The 25870-nt window shown below is 31.1% G+C and overlaps 1 protein-coding gene and 2 long non-coding RNA genes across 5 annotated transcripts; 1 reads left to right on the top strand and 2 right to left on the bottom strand.

Moving 5' to 3' along the window:
• Positions 1-468: 468 nt before the first annotated feature.
• Positions 469-1151, bottom strand: LOC135267327 (uncharacterized). Its single transcript, XR_010335761.1, has 2 exons — positions 670-1151; positions 469-612 (listed from the first exon to the last, which is right to left on the bottom strand). It is a non-coding gene; the product is annotated as an uncharacterized LOC135267327 (long non-coding RNA).
• Positions 1152-2862: 1711 nt separating this feature from the next.
• LOC135267342 (matrix metalloproteinase-16-like) lies at positions 2863-4434 on the bottom strand. The gene is made up of 2 exons (XM_064359604.1): positions 2977-4434; positions 2863-2884 (listed from the first exon to the last, which is right to left on the bottom strand). The coding sequence occupies exons 1-2, from the start codon at positions 3978-3980 to the stop codon at positions 2863-2865; spliced, it is 1026 nt and encodes a 341-aa protein (XP_064215674.1). The 5' UTR covers positions 3981-4434.
• Positions 4435-8734: 4300 nt separating this feature from the next.
• Positions 8735-17949, top strand: LOC135267324 (uncharacterized). Of its 3 annotated transcripts, none has more exons than XR_010335757.1 (5): positions 8737-13637; positions 13693-13851; positions 13905-14384; positions 14437-14587; positions 17797-17949. It is a non-coding gene; the product is annotated as an uncharacterized LOC135267324 (long non-coding RNA). The 3 variants fall into 3 exon arrangements; XR_010335756.1 differs by having other exon boundaries at positions 14437-14618; XR_010335755.1 differs by lacking the exon at positions 17797-17949 and having other exon boundaries at positions 8735-13637; positions 14437-17788.
• Positions 17950-25870: the final 7921 nt, after the last annotated feature.

The following is a 25870-nucleotide window of genomic DNA, read 5'->3' as shown; positions in this document are numbered from 1 at the left end:
GCCGCAAGCGCGTAATCGCAGCTCGCTGGCCTGCGACCAGCTGGTCAGCCGGCCTGCGGCCGACTGACGCCATTTGTAATGATGCAAATATATTTATGTAGTATAATAATAATAATCGTCGCCATCTTGGAAGTTTGAAAGTCGGCGGCGGTCATTTTTGTTTAATGGTAAATTGGCGCCAAATTTAAATTATTTCAAAATTAATATTTGAAATTAGTCGGCCATGTTTGTTTGTTAAAAAAAAATGGCGCCAAAATTTAAATTTATTTAAAAATTAATATTGGGTGTAATGTTGGTTGTCTAACCGTGGTGTAGCCAGCGGTTATGTGACAGATTTTAATTTGTGGTTTTGTTTGAAAAGTCAAATAATGCGTGTTTGTAATGAAGCGTTTACACTGCTATTACTTAAGTTTTTCCTTGTTATGTGTTTTATGAGAATGGGGGTTTTATACACTCCAAATAATAAACAATAATTTGATTGATTTATTTTTTATTTAATTCCAATACAACTTATAATACCTATTCTACAAACTATCATAAAATATATCTAAAAATATGAAGCGTGAGTTCTTGCTAGTTCTTGCGTCCGGGGTGTTGCAGTGTAGAATTAATCTGAAAAGAAAAAAATCATAAATTAGTTTTTTAAATAGAGGTGAACATGACACTTACCAAAAAATTTACATTAATCTTCGTGAATAATACGTTCGAAATTAAAAATGTGGGCATCATGTTCCTGATTTCCATTAGCTTGCTTACGTCCCATGTAAATCAAATAAGATCCGAGTCCTTCCATTAATGTCGTAATTATGGTATCATTCATAACTGCTGTTAGTCGTTTAGGTAAAAAAACTTTACCGACGTTGTCCAGATATGCTACCATCATAACCCCATGTTGTGTGTTTGCCTTGGTTAAATTGATGATTTTATATTTCTTGTTCACTTCCAAATCGTTGGCACTGACATATGTATCAGTATATTCACAGGCAGCAATTTTATTCAGATTTAATAGTTGATCAGCCATTATAAAATCCTTTGAAATTTAAATGCAAAAATACACAGCGGAGCACATACAACTTCTCACAAAGATAGTTTTAATAAAACTGGTGAAATGTGTAAAAAACGGAACTTTTATAATCAATTTTTGCGGTTAACAGATAACACGCTTTCCTAAAAAATAAAAATGAAATAAAATATAATTTAATACCAATTTTGTGGTTTACCTTATCGTAAGAATTTTGTAACGGACTTTTTGTTTGATAAAAAATTTTCCTAAAAAATTAAACACATTTTTTAGCAATCAAATGTGGTAAACAAATTTAACAAATTAAAGAATTTACCAAAAAAAGATTATTTATGTTGGTTTTAGAGAAGAATTCAGTAGTCTGAATCGGAAGAACTTGTGGATGAAGAACTTGTGCCGAAGTCAATATTTTCGATAAACTTACGATGCGTCTTTTTGGCACAACTTTTGTAGGTCTGAAGCTGAAATTAGATGTTTAGAAAGAACGTTTTATTAAGTTGTAATATAAACTTACTGTAAACAAACACTGATGAATACACCAACTACACCAACTATCTTCTTCACGAGTATAATCTGTTAAATTTTCAACCAGGACTGCATTGTGTGTAATAATCTTTTTAAAAGATAATTTACTTAAGTCATCAGAGTTGTGATAATAATAAGCTGTATAATTGTTGTAACAAGTTTTACAGATAAAAATAGAATTAAAATTTTGAACTTTATAACATTTAAATTTTAAACATAAACGGGTACTATTATAATATTGTTCCCAATTATTATTCCAAAGTAAATGGATAAAAAAATCGCTATCATAAAACCCTCCCCATGTAAAATTGTAACATTCAGCCCAACTAAATTTATCAAGTTTTTTATAGTAAGTTATCGTGTCGTCCTCGTCACAAAAATTATCTATTTCACTTCGAATTTTACGCCACCGGCCAAGCAAAAAAACATTATTTGTTAAAATTTCATTAGCAATTGGGTTTGGTAAAATCGTAAATAAATTTGTTACAAAATTTGGAGACATAGTTAAGCAAGAAATAAATGTATTACTAGATAACGAAAACAAAGAACTAGGTTGATAAAGACGAGAAGTCATTATCAGATTAATACTCATGAATCAGATGGAACTGCAAGAACTCACGCTTCACATTCAAATAAACAAGTAAAAAATTGAGTTCAATGTTATTATTATAAAACGGATATGGAATTACCGCAAATTAAGCTGTAACCCTCTATGATAAGTCTGAAAGGAAATCTAAAATGAGGAAAAAGCAGCGGTTTTTATTAAGTGATATGAAATAGATTAATAAAAAGTAAACTAGGAAAAACGCGGTTTCATGGGTGATAAAAAAAATTCCATACCTTAATTATTAGATTCATTAATTGAGATCAGCTTACTTATCATATTTTTCAATTGAATTAAGATGTGTTCTCGCGGACAATTAATGTTAAATATAGATAAAGTTTTAGGTCCCGCTTTTGTGACACTGTTAGTAAATTCATCATATTCAAAGTAATTATTTTCATTAAAAAAGTACAGTTTTCCGTTTAAATATCTAAATGCCCCTGTTATTTTATTAGGAACACCTTCAAATAATTCGTTTGTTAAACCAGGAACATTATATCCAGAGATGCAACTAGATAATGTGATATATGTATTATCTCTGAGAAAAAGATAAATACCACCTGAGTAAGTTGTTATCGCTGCCGAAATTGGACTCGATATTTTAAATTCTTCGCTTATAGATTTCGGATAATTAGTTTTAAGTTTAAAAGTAGATAATGAAAAAATATAAACTTCATCTTTTACAATAATTACTATATCATCTGTTGAGGGTTTATGATAAATTGCTGTAATTTCTTCAAAATCTTTTGGTAAAAATGTTAACCACACAGTAATTAAATATGGTTTTGGATATGAATTTTTACCTATTTCAATTAACCAAACCCACTTTTTATAAAAGATGTATAAATGTGTTTTAACTATTAGAAATTTATCTATTGTTTGTAAACTACATAAGTCTGGAAATTTGTTGTTGTTGTTATCTTTTGGAAGAACAGTTACATTTTTAGGGGTTGATGTAGTTAGTAGGGATTTTTGCGTTGTTGTTGTGGAAACGTTAAAAGTGGGTTTTTGTTTTGATTTAATACCATACAAGTTCTGTATTGCCCAAATATCATCTTGGTCTAATTTAGACCTTGAATTTGAATAAAAAGAGTACATTATTGATGTATTAACAGAGGAGTGTTCTAATCCTAACGTATGTCCTAATTCATGAATTATAACATTTAATAAACTAGGTGAATCCGAATATGATGCATCTACAGTTGTTGAATAAGACCAACTTTCTGCATTATCGATATGAATTTCCGTAACGTTTATATCATTAGGGAAATCTGCATGAGCAAGAACGTTTCCAGGTCCATCGAAATCAGATGAACATTCACGTTGATGAATAAAATATTTATGTTTTCTTGCTGTAAAAGCTATAAAGATATTAGGATATCTGTTACGAGGAGTTTCAGTAAATTTTAGGTTTGTAAATTCTTCCCAAATTGAAAAAGCTTTTCGTACTAAAGATTTAATATGACTATCACCCACATGTGCACGCCACGTTATATTAAAATGAGACCACTTCTTTGGATGTAATGTATAATCTGATAAAACAGCATCAGGCAATCCACAACGTGATTGTTTAATTAATTTCAGAGTTTCTTGATTAATTTCACCTGTTGCAGGTAGATTGTAAAACTCTTGAAAATTAAATAAGGCTTCATTATAATTTTCTTTATATCTGATAGAATTGTTTGAATTGATGTCGTTGTTTAGAGGTTTCAAATACCCATATTTAGATAAAAAGTTAACAACATCTTGTTCATCACTTGCACTATTATTCATGTTATCAGCAGTAACAATCGATGTTGAAATCAATAGATATAAAATAAGAACACACATGTTGTTTGATTGAAAACTCACATGCAACTGAATTATCTTACCTTATATTGTTCATATGTAATTAAAAAAATGAAAAAGACAAATAAAAAACAGGTTGATGATTCATTATTTATTTATTTATTTATTTATTTATTTAGTAGAAAAACCAAACACTTAACAAATTATTATGGAATTTATACCCTATTGTGTAAGGGCCATAAGTTCGTTTTACATAATCTGCAGGTATGTTAGGTGGCCCCCTGCTGACTTGGGTCATGGTCGGGACGTGCCGCAGGTTTTCTGGGAGGACACGTCGAAGGACGTTTATGATTCGTTGTTCGCCTAAATGTATAAAAAAGTTTCAGAAAAAGTTTCAGAAAAAGCTCTTATAAAGAAAAAAAGATTAAAAGCAAGTTTGAGTAAAAACTCTTATAAAGAAAAAATTTTTAAAAGCAAGTTTGACAAAAAAAATTAAAAAACTTATAAAGAAAAAATGTTTTAAAAGCGAGATTAAGAAAAAAATTACTTACTTATTTCCATGGTTTGTAGTAAACTAAAATAACACTGTAACCGGAAACAGTACTTTTTATAATCTTAACTAGAGTGGAGCGGGCAGGTTAATGAAGTAGGAGAAGGAAACGAGATTAAAACTTTAAACGTTTATTTCGGTAAATTCTGAATTACATAATTATAAATAAACCGTACATTATTAAGACTACAGATACATATTTTAGTTTTTAAGTAATGATGCATACATAACGGAAGTTGTGGTTGCAATTTTGGACAAGAGTTTGCTTCCTCCAAATTGATGATCCTAGGGTAAAAGTCCTTTGAATCGAAAAATTGTCTTAAAAAATCCTCTTTAACGCTTCCTTTTACGTAAATAATATCGATAACATCATCGATAATATTTTCTTCTAGTATGTTATAAATATTTTCATAGTCGATATTTCCACTGTTGTAACGTAATAGATGATGATTTAATTCTAAATATTTCACTTGTTTTTTTACATCAGCACTTAGTTGACGAAACGGCACCGGTGATTTAAACAAATAGTGACCAGTTCGATGTCCATCAAATATTGTTAATTCTTTAACGATGAATTCAGGTATATAAAATCCTTGAACATCAATCACTACTACCTTCATGTTGAACACTTAAATCTAGACTGAAAAATTTGTTCACGATGAGCAGAATTTAAGATCTTCTTTAAAATATTTTTCATTTGATTAATTCTAAACTTAAACCTTTCTCTGTCTGCAGCGCATTGTATCCAATAGTTTCCTTTTCTAGCATCTTGATAAGCATATGACCAAACTATTAGATTATGTACTTCCGGAGCACTATTACTTATAGTAACACTTTTTTTCATCCTTATATCAGTTGTCTAATTATTCCTGTTAACGGATAGTACTGCATTATTCTATCATGAATGATAATACAATAAGCTCTTGTATCGGCTGGGAAATTATTATCGCTTTCAAATTCTAAGCTGATATCAATGGTGGAACTTCGAATTGCTTCGTTTTGCTTGGAACAATCTAATACAAATATCGGTCTTTTTTTATAATCTGTATAGCTTAATATAGGTTCAGCACGATCTTTTCCATTAAATTCCTTATAAAAATCAACGTAAGCTTGATATGCTTCTAAATATTTATTTTTAGCAAATTGTAGTTTCCATGTTTCATATGGATAAACATTTGAATTCAACCATAAACGTACGCTTCTTACATCACAATGATCAAATAGAGTAACATCAGACTTTGGATTATTTTTTCGGTTTGTTTGAAAGCAAACGATAATAAATCTTGGTTTTTCTAATTGAGTCGATGTTTTAACTCTCCAGATGTCGTTATTAGTTTGTCGAACTGATGGAAGTTCATGAATTTCCCATTTTCTGAACGGTAACGATATAACACGATCTTTGTTGATCCCTTCTAATATAGTTAATTTAATTTCATCATTTGGATAAACATGTTTTGCTTTTAATTCAATATTGTTAATCTTAAGTGTCGCTTTTCTCGTTCCGGTAGAAATGAAACAATTAGCATCGTTACGACTTCGTATTAATCGAAGTTTTTGATGACCGCTAACTATCCGATGATAATCAAATGGTAAATTTAACAGATAAGATAAAGGGATTCTAAATGAAAACGTATTATCAGTTTCATTAAATGTCTTCAGTTGTTGACTTTCTTGATCATTCCATCCAGCGAGAGTTAATGCTCTTACTTCATCTTTACCATAACATAGAAAAGTTTTGATTGTAGATACTGTTCCGACTTCACGTACACTATCTAACTCAACATTATTCAATTCATAGCTTACATTCTCAAATAAATATGCCGCTGCATTATTAGTCAAGGTTACATTTCCACCGCCAGTTTCCGGTACCGGATCTGGTATGAACTCACCGTCCACTTGTATAAATGATTCAAAGAGAGAAATCCAAATATCTCTCTGATTAATTATAATTTCGATTTCATCATTGTTATCGAAAGATCTTACTTGCGGACTATATGTATGTTCTTCCTCTTTACTTATGCTGTCGTCTATTTCCGGTGAACTGTAAACCTGAAGTTTGCTGGCGGACATTATATCCTAACGATTTAAGAATCTGCACGCTCTGATGTGATAATGTCGACTGATGACAAGATACTGACTGATAATTTGATGGATTGTATGATTTTTTATATTGATTTTGAAACACTAAACCCATGTTTATGCTTCTTTTTTCAGAGCAAGACGAATATTGATTGTTTGACCGTTAAAATCTATAGGACGATGGTCTTGATCAACAATATCAATAGTTAGGTTAGGTATATTGGATCTATTAATGATAGGTAAATAAATAGGATTTAATGGTTCCACAAAAATCTGTTCGGCTGGACTAACACTTAAAGCAGTTTCATAAAGAGTATGAGATTCTTTGTTTTTGTAGAAAGAACCTCTTACAATATTACACTCGATACGTATTGTATTAACCTTAATTATGTTAACAGGTAAATCACTTTCATGTAATTGTCTTGCTTTAAGTTTCCTTTTAGAAAAACCTAACAATTTACCAATACTATCTTCGTGAGCGAAATTAATGTCGTAAATACTAAATATCTCACACTTTAATGTGTTTTCGTTAGCCTTCAATGAAAATGTATTCTGTTTTTGAGCATCAGTTGCAGATCGTCCACTAAGAATTATTTGTATATATTTTTCTATAGCAGCTATTTCATAAGCACCTTTCGGAAATGTTATCACTTTTTCTTCAGTAGTGTTCGGAGCAAAATAATAAAATTTATTTGTACCCTCTTCTATATTTGGTATATTATTGTTAGTATAAAAACCGATTAAAGCTATAGAATAATTCGAATTTTCTTTAAGGTCAATGGGTGGCTCATAGTGTTCAGACAGCGTACTTTCAACACCTGTTAGGGAGAATGTCTTATACATGACTGAATAAAATACATGATTATCTCATCTTTTATTATGTAAAAACATCAAACATAAATGTCCGCAATTATATGATAAAAATTGATAACGATCATGATTAAAGTAAATATTACAATTTCCTAAGTATCGTACTAATTCTAGAGGTGGCTTTAGATTTCCATAACTATCAAAATAATCAACCTGTTTATTTGTTTTTCTATAACAAACCCAATGAGTTCCGGATCCTTTTTTAGAGTCCAAATTAATGATACCACATTCTGTCTTATCAGGTTTCATATGAATTAATTCATCTCTCATAAAAACGCCTTTAAATTTGGATAGTTTTAATAATTTAGCATATCTTCTTAAATCATTATCAGTTAGTGCCCTATTAGGCAGTTTTATTGGTAGTTTTTTGGAAATTTACGTAAATACAATCCATAACCTCGTGGTTGCTTTCGAAGATATAAACCACTTCCCGCCTTCCCGATAGCGATATCTTCCAGTACTTTATTATGACGTTTATTCTCATCTAATTTCTGTTTCGCTGCTTTAGCATCATTTACAGCTTTAGTTATAGCAGCAGCACCTCCGCCCATAGCCCCTAAGGCACTAAGTCCTCCAAAAATTAATGGTAACAATGGTAAAAATCCTCCTGTTTTTATAGGTATAATACGAGGAATTTTTATACGCTTACGACCTCCAGATTTTCTAACTGCTATACGAGCAGCTGATAATGCAGATTTTATATTATCATATCCCTTATTTTCTAAATTTGATAAAAGAGCTTTATGAAAAGGTTGTTGTTTTTTCTGTGTCCTCTTTCTAGATTTCTTTGTCTTCCTTTTCGATTTTTTCCCTTGGATTCCCATACCTAATTTCCTTTTGACTTTCATTGCGTTAGTTACAAACCAGGCACTTGCTTTTTCACCAAATGAAGCGTCTTTAGACTTAACACGTGACCATGCACTATCTTCTAAAATTCGATCCGCTTGATGTCTATCTTTTAAATCGTTGGAATTAGCGTAAGCTATATCGTGCGTTTTACAAAAGCTGTCAAGCTTGTTTATTCCAGGATCACCTCGTTCTAACCGTTTCTTAAGTTTTGTACCAGGTCCGCAATATTGATATCCTGGTAAATGTAATTCAAAAGGTAATTTATTGATTGCAGTATTTAATAGTCCTTCCCCTTTGAAAGACAACATTTAACTGAACTTTTTTCCCTATATAAACCTTCTTATAAATGTTTTTAATTTAGTATGAAAATGAAAGTGTTAAAGCAAAAATTACAATTACCTATCATAAATCATGATTATAATAATGTTGATAATAAACATAAAATGTCTCATCGACATGGTACACTTTTACCCGAATCAATACGTTGTATAATTTGTGGACCTTCTGGTGGAGGAAAAACTAACATATTATTGTCTTTATTGTTTGATCCCAACGGATTGAAATTTGAAAACATATATATTTATTGTAAATCATTATATCAACCGAAATATAAACTGCTTAGTGATGTGCTACAAAAAATTAAAGGAATGGAATATAACCAGTATGAACATAATGAAGACGTGCTAGATCCAAAAGATGCAAAAAATAACTCCATTTTTATATTTGATGATGTCATAATGTGTAATCAAGCTAAGATAAGGGATTACTTTTGCATGGGCCGGCATAAAAATATTGATAGTTTCTATCTCTGTCAAACATATACAAAAATACCGAAACATTTAATTCGAGATAATGCAAATTTATTGGTAATATTAAAACAAGATCTGTTAAATTTAAAACATGTATATGAAGATCATGTTGGTGCTGATATGAAATTCGAACAATTCTGTGAAATATGTCAGGAATGTTGGAAAAACCAATATGGTTTTTTGGTTATATGTAAAGATAATGAATTAAATAAGGGTCGATATAGAAAAGGGTTTGATCATTTTATTCAAGTGTAGATTGATATCTATTTGACAACGTTTCCAGACCGGTTAATATCGGTCTCAGACCGGTTAGTATCGGTGTGATATCGGTTAATACCGGTTCCAGAGCGGTTATTATCGGATAGAGACCGGTTAATATCGGTTTCAGACCGGTTAATGTCTGTTAAAAAGCAGTTCCTGATCGGTTTGAGATCGGTTAATATCAGTTTGAGACCCGTTATAATAGCAGTAGAATAAGAAGTTATATAAACAATAATTCTGATTTGTTCGGTTAGTTTATAACATTAAGCGGTAATGATGGGTACCAAACCAGATCAAAACCTTAAAAGACATATATTAAAAGCAGCTGATTCAATTCGAAAGAAGTATAAAGCCATAAAGTTAAACAGCAGTGAAGCGGATGAGTCAATTAAAAAACTTTTTCAGCCTGTTATAAATCCTTTAGAAGAAATTTCAATAAAATTGGAGAAGCAATCTCCACCACCACAGCAACAACAACAAAAACAACACAAAAGACCAAAACATCATATTCAAAAGCAAAGGAAACAATTTCTTAAATTACCAAAAAAAGAAAAGATTAAACAAGAACTTGAACTACCAGTTGAAGAAACATATGAACCTAGTACATCACTACGACAACCAGAAGAAATATATGAGTCAATACCAGAAATAAAAGAAGAAGATGAAGAAACCAAATCTGACACTATGGATGATTTAATTAATAGCAGACATATTTTAGATGAATTTTTAGAACAATATCCTCCAGTTGCGAGAAATGCAATAGAAGCAGTTTTAGAGAAAACCAGTGATCAGACATTTGGTCCTAGATATAATTCAAAAGAGAATAAACTATTTATGGGTAAACATGAATTAATAATCAGTCAAAATGGTGATTTAATTTTAGATAATGAATCATTTCCTGGTACTCCTGGTTTATACAGACTAATATTTTTTAAAAACCCTGAAGATAAATACACTCAAATTACAAAAGAGGATCGGTCAGCATACAAAAAAATACTTGAAATTTCTAATACACATAGAAAAAATAATGATCCCACAAAACAACTAAAAGGTCATAGAGGTGTAAAATATACTCAAATTGTGCAACCAATGTTTACTTCATTTCCTAAATCTCCGTTTATTGGTGAAGGATTATTCACTAATAAACGTGTAGAATATGTTTACTGGGATGACATAAATGAATTAGTGTCACGTCTAGCATTATTACATGCAGCGACAAAAGCGGGTAACAATTCCCATCTGAATGAAATTTTATCAATAGAAGAAGAATTAAAGGAATGTGGTGTAATATATTAGGTTTAAGTTTTTTTCTGGTTAATCCTCAGTGTTGAAATGCCCATTGATCTATTCGGACGTAAAGTGTTATCAGCATCAAGTGCATTTTTTAAATCTACACCATCACCATTTGTTTTCACTGCTGATGGTGACCTTGATTTAAAACATCATAGAATCTGTAACATTAATGATCCAACAGAAGACAAAGATTGTGCGAATAAGGTATATATTGATTTAGTAAGTAAACAAATATACCAAAAGATGGAAGGAGTAATAGCTGCTTTAACGGATTTAAATAATAATGTTCATAAAGCAGATGCTATATGGATGGATAAATTTAATCAGTTAAACTTAACCATGAATGTTAAGTACAAAATACTTGATGGAAAAATTGATAATATAATTGCTACAATTCCTCACACGATTCAATCAGAATTGCATAACAAACATTTAAGTATAAATTATGAAATCGATAAGAAGTGGAAAAAATTTATGAATAATTCAAATGAGATAACCAAACGAATAAAAAAACTTGAAGAACGCTTTGAAGGAATCGATAGTATTAAGATAATACCAGAAACCATTTCCAAACGTTCTAAAGCAGGTGATACAGATCAACTTGAGAATGTACCTATATCAAAGAAAAGGAAAGTAACAGATTCATATGAAAATAGTGAAGAAGAAGGTCCAAAGATAGAACCCATGCCTCATAATAAAAACAAGTGTCCTCCAGGTCAAATGTCAGATCGTCATGGAAATTGTAGAGAAGTGTACCGTAAATAAGCAATGGTTCGACTAAAGCAAGTTAGTGATGTAAAGCAAAAATTGGTAAACGAGATATTTAAACCTGCACGCAAGAATTTTAAACGAAGACGTACTATAATTAAAGGATTGGATGATTTATGGCAAGTAGATTTAGCAGAAATGCAAAATTTATCTTATCATAATAATGGATTTAAATATATTTTAGTCGTAATCGACTGTTTTTCTAAATTTTTATGGACCAGACCACTGAAATCGAAATCAGCTAATGAGGTTAGCAGAGCTATGGAATCAATACTAAAGAATGAAAAAGAACGAATACCAAAGAATTTACAGTCAGATCAAGGAAAGGAATTTTATAATACCACTTTTCAGGATTTGATGAGACGTTATAATATTAATCACTATAGTACGTACAGCGTTAAAAAAGCAGCAATTGCTGAACGAGTTATACGTACTTTAAAATCAAAAATTTATCGATATTTTACGTTATTTGCGACACATAAATGGATAAATAAATTGCAAGAGATAACCAAAAATTATAATACTACAATACATCGAACAACAGGAAGGAAACCCACAGAGATAAACGCTTCGAATCAAGGAGACATAACAGCATATGATCATCTAAAGATTGTTGATAAAAACAGAAAAAAATTTAAAGTCGGAGATTTCGTAAGAATTAGCAAAGAAAAGATGTTATTTGAAAAAGGATATACACCCAATTGGTCAACGGAAATTTTTAAAATCAGTAAGATTAATCTAACCAATCCTGTAACATTTCTACTAGAAGATAAAGAAGGTCAACCAATCAAAGGAGCTTTTTATATTTGGGAATTATCAAAAACTCAATATCCTGACGTCTATTTAGTTGAAAAGGTGATTCGACGTAAAGGAACTAAATTATTTGTGAAATGGTTAGGTTTACCAGATAATCAGAATAGTTGGATTGAAATGAAAGATATTACCTAATAAATAAGAAATATATATATATATATATATATATATATATATATATATACAATATAATTATTTAACGTCTAATTTAGTTCCATTTAAGATGGCAACGAGTGTAGAACCTGTTATAAAAAAAGTGCTGCATTTTGAAAAAACCATAAGCGATATTCGATTACTAATGAAACTGGAACTACTGAAATTAGGACCGTGCCAGTTGATGGATATATTTCATAAATTACCGGAAACATATCAACAAGATCATGATATAAAGCTGAATCTACCATGTTTACAACATTATTATAACAGTTTTGACGAAGATCAGTTTGATGGTCCTCCTTCATCAATAAATAATTGTGTTTTGTGTATTTTAGATGATACAGGAAGCCAACAACAACAACAACAACAACAACAACAACAACAACAACAACAACAACAACAACCCACTGCGTTTCAAGTGTAATGCCTCTTTTGAACTCATCACTCATCTTATTTGTTACTCTTATACAAAATGTGTTGTATGTGCAAAAACCGCTAGATGTTGTAGATATGTACATCGTCTTCACTAGTGAAAGTCCTAACAACACAAGATGGTCTCCTCTCTGGAAAAGTTTATTTTTCAACGATGTTGATTACCAATGGAAGAAGATGAATCTGGGTTATTTGAGCAATACTGCAATAGAAATATTTAAATATGAAAATGTTTCTACAGCAAACTCTGTAATATATTTTAAATTAAGACTAGTTTTTACCAATAGTAATTATATTGATACTGATTGGAAGAGACTTATACTTAATGATCATGATGTAGTTTCAATAAAAAATTGTTTTAATCATGTTCCTACCTTTTTAGCAATGTTTGGAATTGTTTGTACATGTTGGATCGTTTTTATGATGTTCATAGCGTTAGGTTTGGCTTAAAAACTGCAATTAAAAATTTATTTAGGTGTATGACTTTGTTAGTTTAAGTATGTAGTTTGTTTTATGTCTAATAAAAAATAATATTCATTCTGATTATTTTTGTTATCATATTTCCTGTCTAACGTTTTTTCCTTAAAAACGTTAAATTTTTATCAGTTATATTTCGAATTTTTTGAATTTTTACGTAAGAAACCACAATATCCGGTTGCAAAGTTTATAGAATATAAAATCATATCGCATCAATGATTAATTCATTTCTACTTCGACTGTACGTGTATGAAAGTAATCAACCAATCATGTTCAAGTGCTCTCAATGCGATAACAAGTTTACTCGCAAAGATGCTTTAACACGTCATGTAAAAAAACATAGTAAGTAAATACATTTTACGTTATAGAAATTGTTTTAATTAAGAGCATTTTTAAGGTGATAAATTATCTAAACTCACTTGCACCGGATGTAAAACGTCATTTACGAGATTTGATAACTATAAGCGTCATATTACAAATTCATCATTGTGTTCAATGGATTCGGATGATATGACTCCTAAAAAAGCCCGCCTGACAACTAGAACACCTTTACAAGGTATTTTTGTAAATATTGTTTATATTATTATTATAACTTGTTTTTGTTTTTAGAAGTTACTACTAACGCTCCATCATGTTCATTTCATCAATTTTGTGAAATATGCAATAATCACTACAGAGGATCCAGATTAAACCATTTACGTTCTTTAAAACATAAAAGTGTCATCTCCGCCAAAATTAATGATGATGATGATTTCGTTGAAGAATATCAAGTTGCCTTCAAATCAAGAATTACCTCATACCGATTGAAAAATTCACAACTAGATGACTTGGAAGTGTGCAATTTTTTTGAAAGAAATCAAGATAAACTTATCACTTTAATAACTAGAAAACTGAGAGAATTTAACCAACTTAAAATTAATTTCGAACTTTTTGCTAAATATATTTTACCTTCTAAAGACATTATCGAAATCAAATCATTCAACACTAAAAATATCATCATTTCAATATCGACAAATATTAAGGTAGAACTGGAAGAAATATGTGGCGTCATAAAAAACAAAATGAGTGAATTCTTGGAAAAAGATAGTGGTAAGTAATACCAATTTTATTTATAAACATATTATTGTATTAAATTTTTTAGGTTGGATTTTAATGGAAATTTTGTTTTTGGAACTTAATATCAACAAATTCAATCCACTACGTGCATCAACATATATACCATTACCGAAGGACATAGTGAAGCGGAGAGCGGTTATCAATATTCATAATGATGATAATGAATGTTTCAAATGGTCTGTTTTGGCACACCTTCATTCAACTGAAGTAAATGTTAATCGACATCGAGTTGATGCTTATCGTGAGTTTGAAGAGGAATTAGATTTTACAGATATTTCATTTCCGGTTAAATTAACTGATATTTTTAAATTTGAAGCACTTAATAATATTAGTGTAAATGTCTATGGAACAGAGCAGCGTTTTGATCATGAAAAAGGTAAATGGGTATCAGATATTATAGGTCCCTTTTATTTAACTTCTAAGGAACGAGACATTCATGTAAATTTATTACTTATCGTAGACGATGAAAGAATGATCAAACATTACTGTCTGATAAGCAACATTTCTCGATTAATAAGTTCACAACTTTCCAAACATAATCATGCTAAATTTATATGTAACGGTTGTCTATTATTTTTTTCGAGTGAACAAAAATTAGTTAAACATCGTAAGTATGCTTGTAATGAAGTTGTCACTACATTACCAACTTCTGATCTGATTATAAATAAATTTGGTAAAGAAGTGCCTGGTAATGAATTAACATTTCAAAATTTTGATAAATCTCTTAAAGTTCCTTTTGTATTTTATTTCGATTTTGAATCTATTTTAAAACCTTTACGCAATGATAATTCAGCCGATAATATCCGTACAATTGTTACACATTTACATGAACCATATAGTTTCGGATATTACATAAAATGTGCATATAATGATAATTTATCAATATATCGGACTTATCGAGGAAAAGATGCTCCTGAAATTTTTGTGAAATGGTTGCAAGATGATGTAAATAGACTTTATCACGATCACCTCAAACATATCGTACCACTTGAAATGACTCCGTTAGATGAATTGGTTTTTCAAATATCTACCCATTGTCATTTATGTAAAGAACCTTTCAAAACAGATTACGGAAGTCTAAATTGTGATAGAGTTCGTAATCATTGTCACTTAACAGGTGAATTTTTAGGACCTGCCCATTCTATTTGTAATTTAAATTATAAGATTCCAAAATATATCCCTGTTTTTTGTCATAATTTAACTAATTATGATAGTCATTTATTTATTAAAGCTTTAGCAACAGAAAAGACCATCATTAATTGCATTGCTCAAACTAAAGAAAAGTATATTACATTTTCAAAAAAAATTTTAGTTGATAAGGTCATGAACACGACTACAAATACAGTTGACAATATTTTTATAACGCTTAGATTCGTAGATTCGTTCCGTTTCCTTTCTTTTTCATTAGATAAATTATCTCAGACTTTAACTTCTGATGAATGTCTAACCATTCGGAAACACTTTTCGGACGATAACCAATTTAATTTGATAAGACAAAAAGGTGTTTTTCCATATTCATATTTGGATTGTTTTAATAAGTTAGATGATACCAATTTACCATTGATTCAACAATTTTATGATAATCTTAATAAAACTGATATCAGTGAACATGATTATGAGCGAGCACAGGAAGTCTGGAATCTATTTGATTGCAAAACGTTAGGTGATTATTCCAACATTTATTTAAAGTCTGATGTTTTGTTACTTACAGACATTTTTGAAAATTTCAGAAAGGTTTGTCTCAAAATTTATGAACTAGATCCAGCTCATTACTTAACAGCACCTTCATTAGGCTGGGATGCTATGTTAAAAATGACTGGAATTAAATTCGAATTGTTAACTGATATAGACATGGTACATTTCTTTCGAAAATCTATTAGAGGAGGACTTTGTCAATGTTCAAAACGTAAAGCAGTAGCAAATAATAAGTTTTTATCAAATCATGATCCTTCTAAACCAACTTCTTTTATAATGTACCTTGATGCAACCAACTTGTATGGAGCAGCAATGTCTGAATATTTACCTTATAGCGGTTTTCGATGGGAAGATCCTAATGAATTCAATGATAACCTAATTCTCAATTTGACAGATAACGCTGATGTAGGTTATATATTCGAAGTTGATTTAGAATATCCTTCTGAATTACATAATCTTCACAACGATTTACCATTTTGTCCTGAAAAATTTATTCCTCCCTCTAGTAAAACTGAGAAACTTTGCGCAACCTTAAACAATAAAGTACACTATGTTTTACATTATCGAAATTTAAGACAAGCTATACAAGGTGGTTTAAAATTAATTAATATTCACCGTGTTTTAAGTTTTAATCAATCACCATGGTTGAAAACATATATTGATTTAAATACAGAAATGCGTAACAAATCAAAAAACGCGTTAGAAAAAGATGTATTTAAATTAATGAATAATTCAGTTTTTGGTAAAACCATGGAATCAATTGATAAAAGAGTAAACGTGAAATTGGTAACATCATGGAATAATATAGGTAGAAAACCAGGTGCTGAAAGTTTAATTGCACGACCAAATTTTAAAAATTCATCTATCTTTACACCAAATTTTGTAGCTATTCAATTAGAGAACGAAAAAGTTTTCTACAATAAACCTCTGTATGTAGGTTTTACTATTCTAGATATCAGTAAAACTATTATGTATGATTTTTATTATAATTTCATAAAACTTAAATACGGTAACAATGCAACGCTTTTGTATACCGATACTGATAGTTTAGTAATTGAAATTTTTTGTGAAAATATTTATGATGATATTAAATCTAATATAGAGCGTTTTGATACTTCAAATTATAAAGCAGAAAATATTCATGGAATACCTGTATCGTCTTCTGTCATCGGGAAGATGAAAGATGAATATAAAGGACGTGTAATATCAGAATTTTTAGGAACAGGTGCTAAAGCATATTGTGTGGATGTTGAAGGTGAATTATCTAAAAAAGCTAAGGGTATTAAACACAATGTAATTACAAGTGAATTACATAAAATTGACTACCAAAACGCAGTTACTGTTCCAAACACTGAAATTATTAAAGAAATGAATATCTTTCGTTCGAAGCTTCATAACATTTACACAGAATTAAAGAAAAAAATTGCTTTATCTTTCAAAGATGATAAACGTTACATCTTAAACAATTCTGAAGGTAGAACATTATCTTGGGGTCATAAAAATATTCCTCCTCAAACTCAGGAATAATATTTAATTTGTATTGTAGTTATTGTATTATAATGTTTATGTATTATAATATGTATGTATGTATGTATGCATGTACTTATATTTAGATGTAATAAACAATTAAAGTAATTTATTGTTTTTATTATTATCCATTAACCAAATAGCTTATGTAAATTTGTTTCAGGTTTCCAAAATGGACAGCACTATCCACTCTACCTACCTGAGGTTCGACTCCCCATGGAAGGAACAACAACAACTTTTTTTTGCATTATATTTTAAACAAATAATAAAATAAACTTGGTGCGCAACAGACAAGTTAGGCAAACAACATTACAAACACGCATTATTTGACTTTTCAAACAAAACCACAAATTAAAATCTGTCACATAACCGCTGGCTACACCACGGTTAGACAACCAACATTACACCCAATATTAATTTTTAAATAAATTTAAATTTTGGCGCCATTTTTTTTTAACAAACAAACATGGCCGACTAATTTCAAATATTAATTTTGAAATAATTTAAATTTGGCGCCAATTTACCATTAAACAAAAATGACCGCCGCCGACTTTCAAACTTCCAAGATGGCGACGATTATTATTATTATACTACATAAATATATTTGCATCATTACAAATGGCGTCAGTCGGCCGCAGGCCGGCTGACCAGCTGGTCGCAGGCCAGCGAGCTGCGATTACGCGCTTGCGGCTGCGCCTGACACTATTTTCACACATGCGCAGTAGAGGGAGGTGGAGGTGGTTTTTGAACCGGCTATCTCTATCTACTCAGGTAATTAGTAGAGATACGGGAACTATTTGTTGCAGGTAAAGAAAGAGATTAACATGAAACGCTTCCCCACAATTCCAGTGTCAATGCTTCCAAGTAATTTGAACATATCTGAGAAATATACCAAACAAATAATTCCAAGTAATTTACAAACTTTTGATATTTGATACAAACAAACAACTATTTCAAAAGCAAAAACAACAATTACAATATTAATTTAAATTCGAATATTGTTGCAAGTTTGTACTTTTCAAGTAATTATTTGAGATACGAAAACTATTTGTTCATGGTAAAGAAAGAGATTAACATAAAACGCTTCTTCAAAGTTCCATTGTCAATGCTTCCAACTTATTAAAAACTTCTGAGAAAAGTTTCAAACAAATGGTTCCAAGTAATTTAAATATTTTGAAAATAGATTTAAATAAATATCTACTTAACAAACAAAAATAACATTTACAATAATAATTTCAAAACTGACTATTAATTTACGCAAACGTAAGACACACATAAAAAAATATACATTGTTTTCAAATAATTAGTAAAATGCAAACAACTGTAACATGCAAATATTAAATTTTATAAAATTATAGGTTCCAGACGAAAAGAAAACTAAACGTGAAAGAATTCTACGAAATACCATTGTCAGTGGTTGTAAGTAATGATAAAACTTTTGAAAAATGTTCCAAACAAATGTTTCCAAGTAATTTCTAACTTTTGAAAAAAATAAATAAATAAGACAAATATGTGTTATATAAACAAAAGCAACAATATTTAATATTAAATTCAAAGCTAACTATAAACATTACAAAAACGTAAAACACACATAAAAAACATACATTGTTTCCAAGTCATTAGTAATGTGCAAATAAATGTATCATCCAAATATTAATTTTTACATCAACTCCGACTAATGCAACAATTAAACAAAAATGTCTATAAAAGAATTACAATACCCAAAAATAAATTAAACAAAAAAGAAAAATATATTAAAATTTAAAAATTGTTGCAACTCTGTACTTTTCAAGTAATTAGTTGAGGTACTAAAACTATTTGTTCCAGGTAAAGAGCGAAATTAACATGAAACGTTTCTACAATGTTCCATTGTCAATGGTTTCAAGTAATTTAAAAACATCTGAGAAATGTACCAAACAAACAGTTTCCAATGATTTGTATAATTTTGAAACTTGGTAAAAACAAATAACTATTTCAAAAACAACAATTAAACTATTAATTTAAATTCAGATGTTGTTGCAAGTGTACTTTCCAAGTAATTAGTTGAGATACGGAAACTATTTGTTGCAGGTAAAGAAAGAGATTAACATGAAACGCTTCCACAAAATTCCATTGTCAATGGTTCCAAGTAATTTGAACATATCTGAGAAATGTACCAAATAATTCCAGGTAATTTAGAATCTTTTGATACTTGATACAAACCAACAACTATTTCATAAGCAAAAACAACAATTAAAATATTAATTTAAATTGGAATATTCTTGCAAGTCTGTACTTTTCAAGTAATTACTTGAGATACAAAAACTATTTGTTCCAGGTAAAGAAAGATATTAACATGAAACGCTTCTTCAAAGTTCCATTGTCAATGCTTCCAAGTAATTAAAAATTTCTGAGAAAAGTTTCAAACAAATGGTTCCAAGTAATTTGAATATTTTGAAAATAGATTTAAACAAATATCTACTTAACAAACAAAAATAACAATTACAATAATAATTTCAAAACTGACTATTAATTTACGCAAACGTAAGACACACGTAAAAAAACATACATTGTTTTCAAATAATTAGTAAAATGCAAACAACTGTAACATGCAAATATTAAATTTTACATCAACTCCAACTAATGCAACAAATAAATAACAAATGTCTATCATAAATTTTAGGTAATTAGTTGAGATACTGGAACTATTTGTTCCAGATAAAAAGAGAGAAATCAACATGAAACGTTTCTACAAAGTTCCATTCACAATGTTCAAAATAAATTAAAAACATCAAAAAATTAATACAAACAAATAACTATTTTATAAGCAAAAACAACAATTAAAGTATTAATTGTAATTATACCTATAAAAAATTTGCAAACACGAAACACGTTTAAAAACAAACATTTTTTTTAATAATTTGTAATGTACAAACAAATGTAACATGCAAATATTAATTTTTACATCAAACTTAAACTCCAAAATTTTCAACAATTAAATAACAAATGACTAAAAATAAGTTACTATACCCATACATACATTAAAAAAAATAAGAAAACTATATTAAAATATAAACGTTGTTATAAGTCTGTACTTTCCAAGTAATTACTTGACTTACAAAAATTATAGGTTCCAGATAAAAAGAAAACTAAACGTGAAAGAATTCTACGAAATACCATTGTCAGTGGTTCTAAGTAATAATAAAACTTTTGAAAAATGTTCCAAACAAATGGTTCCAAGTAATTTCTAACTTTTGAAAAAAAAAGTAAAACAAATATCTGTTATATAAACAAAAACAACAATTTTAAATATTAATTTCAAAGCTGACTATAAACATTACAAAAACGTAAAACACACATAAAACACATACATTGTTTCCATGTCATTAGTAATGTGAAAATAAATGTATCATCCAAATATTAACTTTTACACCATCTCCGACTAATGCAACAATTAAACAAAAAATGTCTATAAAAGAATTACAATACCCAAAAATAAATTAAACAAAAAAGAAAAATAAATTAAAATTTAAAAATTGTTGCAACTCTGTACTTTTCAAGTAATTAGTTGAGGTACTAAAACTATTTGTTCCAGGTAAAGAGCGAAATTAACATGAAACGTTTCTACAATGTTCCATTGTCAATGGTTCTAAGTAATTTAAAAACATCTGAGAAATGTACCAAACAAACAGTTCCAAATGATTTGTAAAGTTTTGGAACTTGATATAAACAAATAACTATTTATAAGCAAAATCAACAATTGAAATATTAATTTAAATTCGGATGTTGTTCCAAGTCTGTACTTCCCAAGTAATTAGTTGAGATCCAAGAATCATTGGTCTCAGGTGAAAGAAGAAATTGACATTAAAGGCTTCTACAAAATTGCATTGTCAATGCTTCCAAGTAATTAGAAAACTTCTGAGAAAAAAGTTTCAAACAAATGTTTCCAAGTATTTTGAATCTTTTGAAAATTGATCCAAACAAATATCTACTTAACAAACAAAAAAAAACAAATTAGAATATTCATTTCAAAACTGACTATGAATTTTACGCTAACGTAAGAAACACGTAAAAAACATACATTACTTTCAAGTAATTAAGAAAGTCCAAACAACTGTATCATGCAAATATTAAATTTTACATCAACTCCAACTAATGCAACAATTAAATAACAAATGTCTATAAATAAATTTTAACACATAAAACAAAAACAAAAACAAACATTGATGTCAAGTAATCAATAACGTGCAGACGAATGTTTCATGCAAACATTGATTTTTATAACAACAACAGCTAATGCAACAATTTAGTAACTAATGTCTATAAATAATTTAAAAATATATAGTCAATATAGGTTCAATTTCTAATATTTTGAACTGATAATGTTATTTACAAAACATTTTAAAAAGAAAAAGACAACAAAAAGATATAAACAAATGTGCAATGTACTGTTCACTAAACACGTACACACATTAGCATTGCAAAACTTACATATCGGTACTTTATAAACATTTAACCACCACAGAAAACAACAAAAAAAAACATAGCACAGTTATACAACATTAAGAAACAATAAAACATATAGTTACAGACAATAAGTAATAATATTTGCAATACATTAAAAAAATAAAACATTTACACTTTAGAAAAGTTTAGGATGCCGTCGGCCGCATAGATTTATAAGCTCGCCACTCAACGCATCAGACTTTAGTACCAAAGCAGCTCAGAACAGAACAACGTCACAAAGTTGTAACTGTTTATACGAAGCACTAACAAATAATAGTAACAGTAAACGTGAAAAAGTGTTGTGTATACATTGTATTTAAAAATAAATGTTTAAAAACTATGTGCTAATAAGTGAAGATAAGTGAAATTCTATAAGCTTCTGCGTTTACAAAATTTCACCGCTCAACAAAAAAACAAGAGGTATGTTTTAAGATACTAACAGCAATGTTTATAATTATTATTGCTACAAAAAACACAACATTCACCACTAAAATTAATATAAGTAATGTAACACTAAACATCTGCAAATATAATTGTTAAAACAGATACATAACCAAACTATCATTTGCACGTTATTTCTGACAGCATTTTGACAATTGACAAACAGCTGTCATTCTGCGCATGCGCGGCACATTCGGTATTTAGCCAAAGCTGTGTGTATATGTGCGTGTGTGTAATGTTGTGTGTGTCTTGTGTGTGTACAAATATATACATTGAATTGAAGAGTCAAATCCGGGTGGTCAAATCCGGGTGATTTCCCAATCCGTTTTGTGCGTCTGCGAACAGGTGGTGCTCCAAAACCTGGTGGATTGAGTCATCCTAACCTAACATTACATTCTAACCTAACTAACTTATTCTAAAGTCACATCCGGGGGGGGGGGTCAAGTCCAGGGCAAGTGCACTAAACACTTCATCATTGTCAATGAATGGCACCTGAGTGAGGTCAGGTGGCCAGGTTCCGGTGATTCCCCGGATCCGTTCCTGAACTTCCCCGAAAAGGAGGCCTTCCAAGATGCGGTAAACCGGGTCATCGTCAAAGTCGGGGCAATTTGGACAGAGTTTTGAGTTTTCGCTTTTTCCATGTCGTAATTGGTGGATACCAAAGTTCCCATGTCCCGTGAGAACCTGAGACTTGTGATGCGAAAACGTGATTGGGGGGCCTTCAAGTCGGCGAAAAACGTCCGGAAAAAATTCACACGAAATCCGTCCTTTCGTCGATGTTTCCCATCTGTGTTGCCAACGGTCGAGCGCACAAAGATAAACATATTCTCTGCAGTGCCTTATGGAATCGAATGTCTGGGGGGTGATCAATTCATCGAAAAGTAAAACATTGCGTCCATGTTTTATTTCGCTGATTCAGTGTCGAGTTTGAATCTCGATGTCCATAGGCAAGTGTCCAGCGAGAACAGCAGCTGCTTTCTTCGAAACCGAAGCGTAGCACTTCGCGAAAATCCGGTTGAACGGCGCTTGTGCAGACAAGTATTGTCGCTGGTTTTTGAAAGTATGGAGTCTGTCTGACCAGACACGGCTACCGTACGTCAGAATGGGGACAATCGCTCCATAATAAATCGCCTCCAATGATTTATTGCAGGTTTGTTCATACTTTCTGGCGGCGAGATTTCGTAGACCCATCGTGATTTGCCAGATTTTCTTTGCAGAATAACTGGCATGGCTCTCAAATTGTAGTTTAGAGTCAAGAAGTATGGCAAGATACTTTTGTGTCTTCACAAGTGCATTTCTGCTGCCGTAAATCCTGATGTCGAGGTCACGATGGTGGGTTCTCGGGGGGGATTTATTAATCATAAGTTTTGTCTTCGTCTCTGAAACACTCACTTTATTACGAGTAGCCCAATCTGTAATTTTGTTAATTACCTGAGTTAGTCGAATTTTTAATTGGGAACGAAGATCCGACTCTACGATGACAGCAAGATCATCAGCATATGCAATTGGAGTCGCAAAGTCCGGCCAATCTGAGTTCAAAAGAACGTCCATGATCAAGTTCCATATAGTGGGGCCCAAAACGGATCCTTGAGGACAGCCTTTTGTGCAGGTTTTCCGAACGGTGAAGTCTCCTTAAGTAAATTGCACTACTCGATCGGTCAAGTAGCTTTTGATCATAGCTGTCAATTTTGGGGTCGCACCTCGTCAAAGCTTTTATGAGATACGGCCACCACAAATTATCGAACGCGCCCTTAATGTCGAAAAAGATTGTCGCCACATACTTGGCCTAGGAGTCTCGAATTGTTGAGACAAGTGAGTGCAACGCATCACTTGTCGAACGACCTTTGACAAATTAAAATTGGTGTTGAGAATGTAACGGCGACAATTCTTCCTCCAGCTTTCTCCTGATGGTTTTCTCAAGGATTTTTCCATGTTCGGGAAGCAGCGTGATCGGGCGATAGTTCTTAATATTTGCGTGGCTTGCTTTGGGGTCTTTCAGCAGAACTACAATGTTGCCCATTTTCCAGGTAGTCGGAAAATAATTTAATAATTACGCGTTGTAGATTCTGGTTATCAGCGGGGTAATTTTGGGGTGCAATTATTTCAGAATTCTTCCTTTTAAATTGTCAAGGCCCGGGGCTTTTTTGTTCTGGTTTTGCGAGACAAAATTGTCGACCTCCTCCTCACTTCCTCCTCCTCACTCCCCACTTCCGCAGTGGTTGTTCGAAAATCGCTTTCAGTGACACGTTGCTCCTCGGTGTTGGCGTCAGTGTCGTCGTCCGGAAGTAAATTCGTAATGAGAAATTCCATGGTTGATTGGAATTCCCTGGTTATGTTGTCGTCCTCGTCGGTTTGAAAAGATTGCAAAATTCCACGAGTTTTGAATTTTTCAGAGGCCAATTTGTAGACAACTCTCCAGGTGTTCCTTGCCAGGTCATTCTCGGCGAATTCCAACCAGCATTTCTGTCTCCGCTTCTCCACTTTCTCTTTGAAAGTTTGCTTAGCCCTGGTCATTTCCGCGAAAAGATGGTCGGAATATTCTCGAAATCTGTTGCGATAAAAGAGAGTCTTTTTCGCAAGATAGATTTTTCGAAATCTCTCTAATTCCTCGTTCCACCAATCGGGCCTTGCCACAAAATTTTTGCGTTTTTTCCCGTGTTTGAGAAAAATCTCCGCAAATCCGCTGTATAGTTCCTTTGTCGTATTTTCGATTTCTGGGATAGGGTCGATCGTTGAAAATCTTTCATCCAAAAGGCTCATCAGGTCATCGACATGCGATTGAAGAACTTCATTCTTGATCCAGGTCAAGTCCAATCTGTAATTAACACAAGGTGTAGCATGATCTGCATAAGCAAGATTTTTATTGATTCTAAAGCTAATTAAGTTGTGATCCGATGACGTAGCATTTTCAACTTTCCAGTTTGAAATTTCAATAAATGGGTCGTTTGAAAAAAGTGTTCGATCAATATTTGATTCGCCATTGACGGTTTGAAAAGTCGGTAAATTATTTGGTTGGTTGGCTAAATTTAAATTATAATTTGCAACGAATTCCTCAATAATATGTGACTTTCTGTCGTTAAACCGGTCAAACCAAAGCTGCGACCTTGAGTTAAAATCTCCACAAATAATGATTCTATTACCTGCTACCAATTCCATTATCTTGTGCAGGTGTTCAAAAATTGGCAACGGGCTTTCACTTGGAGGCAGGTAGACGCTCAAATAATTGGAACAATGGCCCCGAAATAAATCGTTTTCAGCGATTTATCGCAGGATTGCCCAAATTTTCTTGCAGCGAGGCTACAGAGACTCAT

Source organism: Tribolium castaneum, chromosome 11, assembly GCF_031307605.1.
Source record: "Tribolium castaneum strain GA2 chromosome 11, icTriCast1.1, whole genome shotgun sequence".
Lineage (NCBI taxonomy): Eukaryota > Metazoa > Arthropoda > Insecta > Coleoptera > Tenebrionidae > Tribolium > Tribolium castaneum.
Note: the sequence above shows the minus strand (reverse complement) of the source record. Positions and strands in the feature narration are given on the sequence as shown.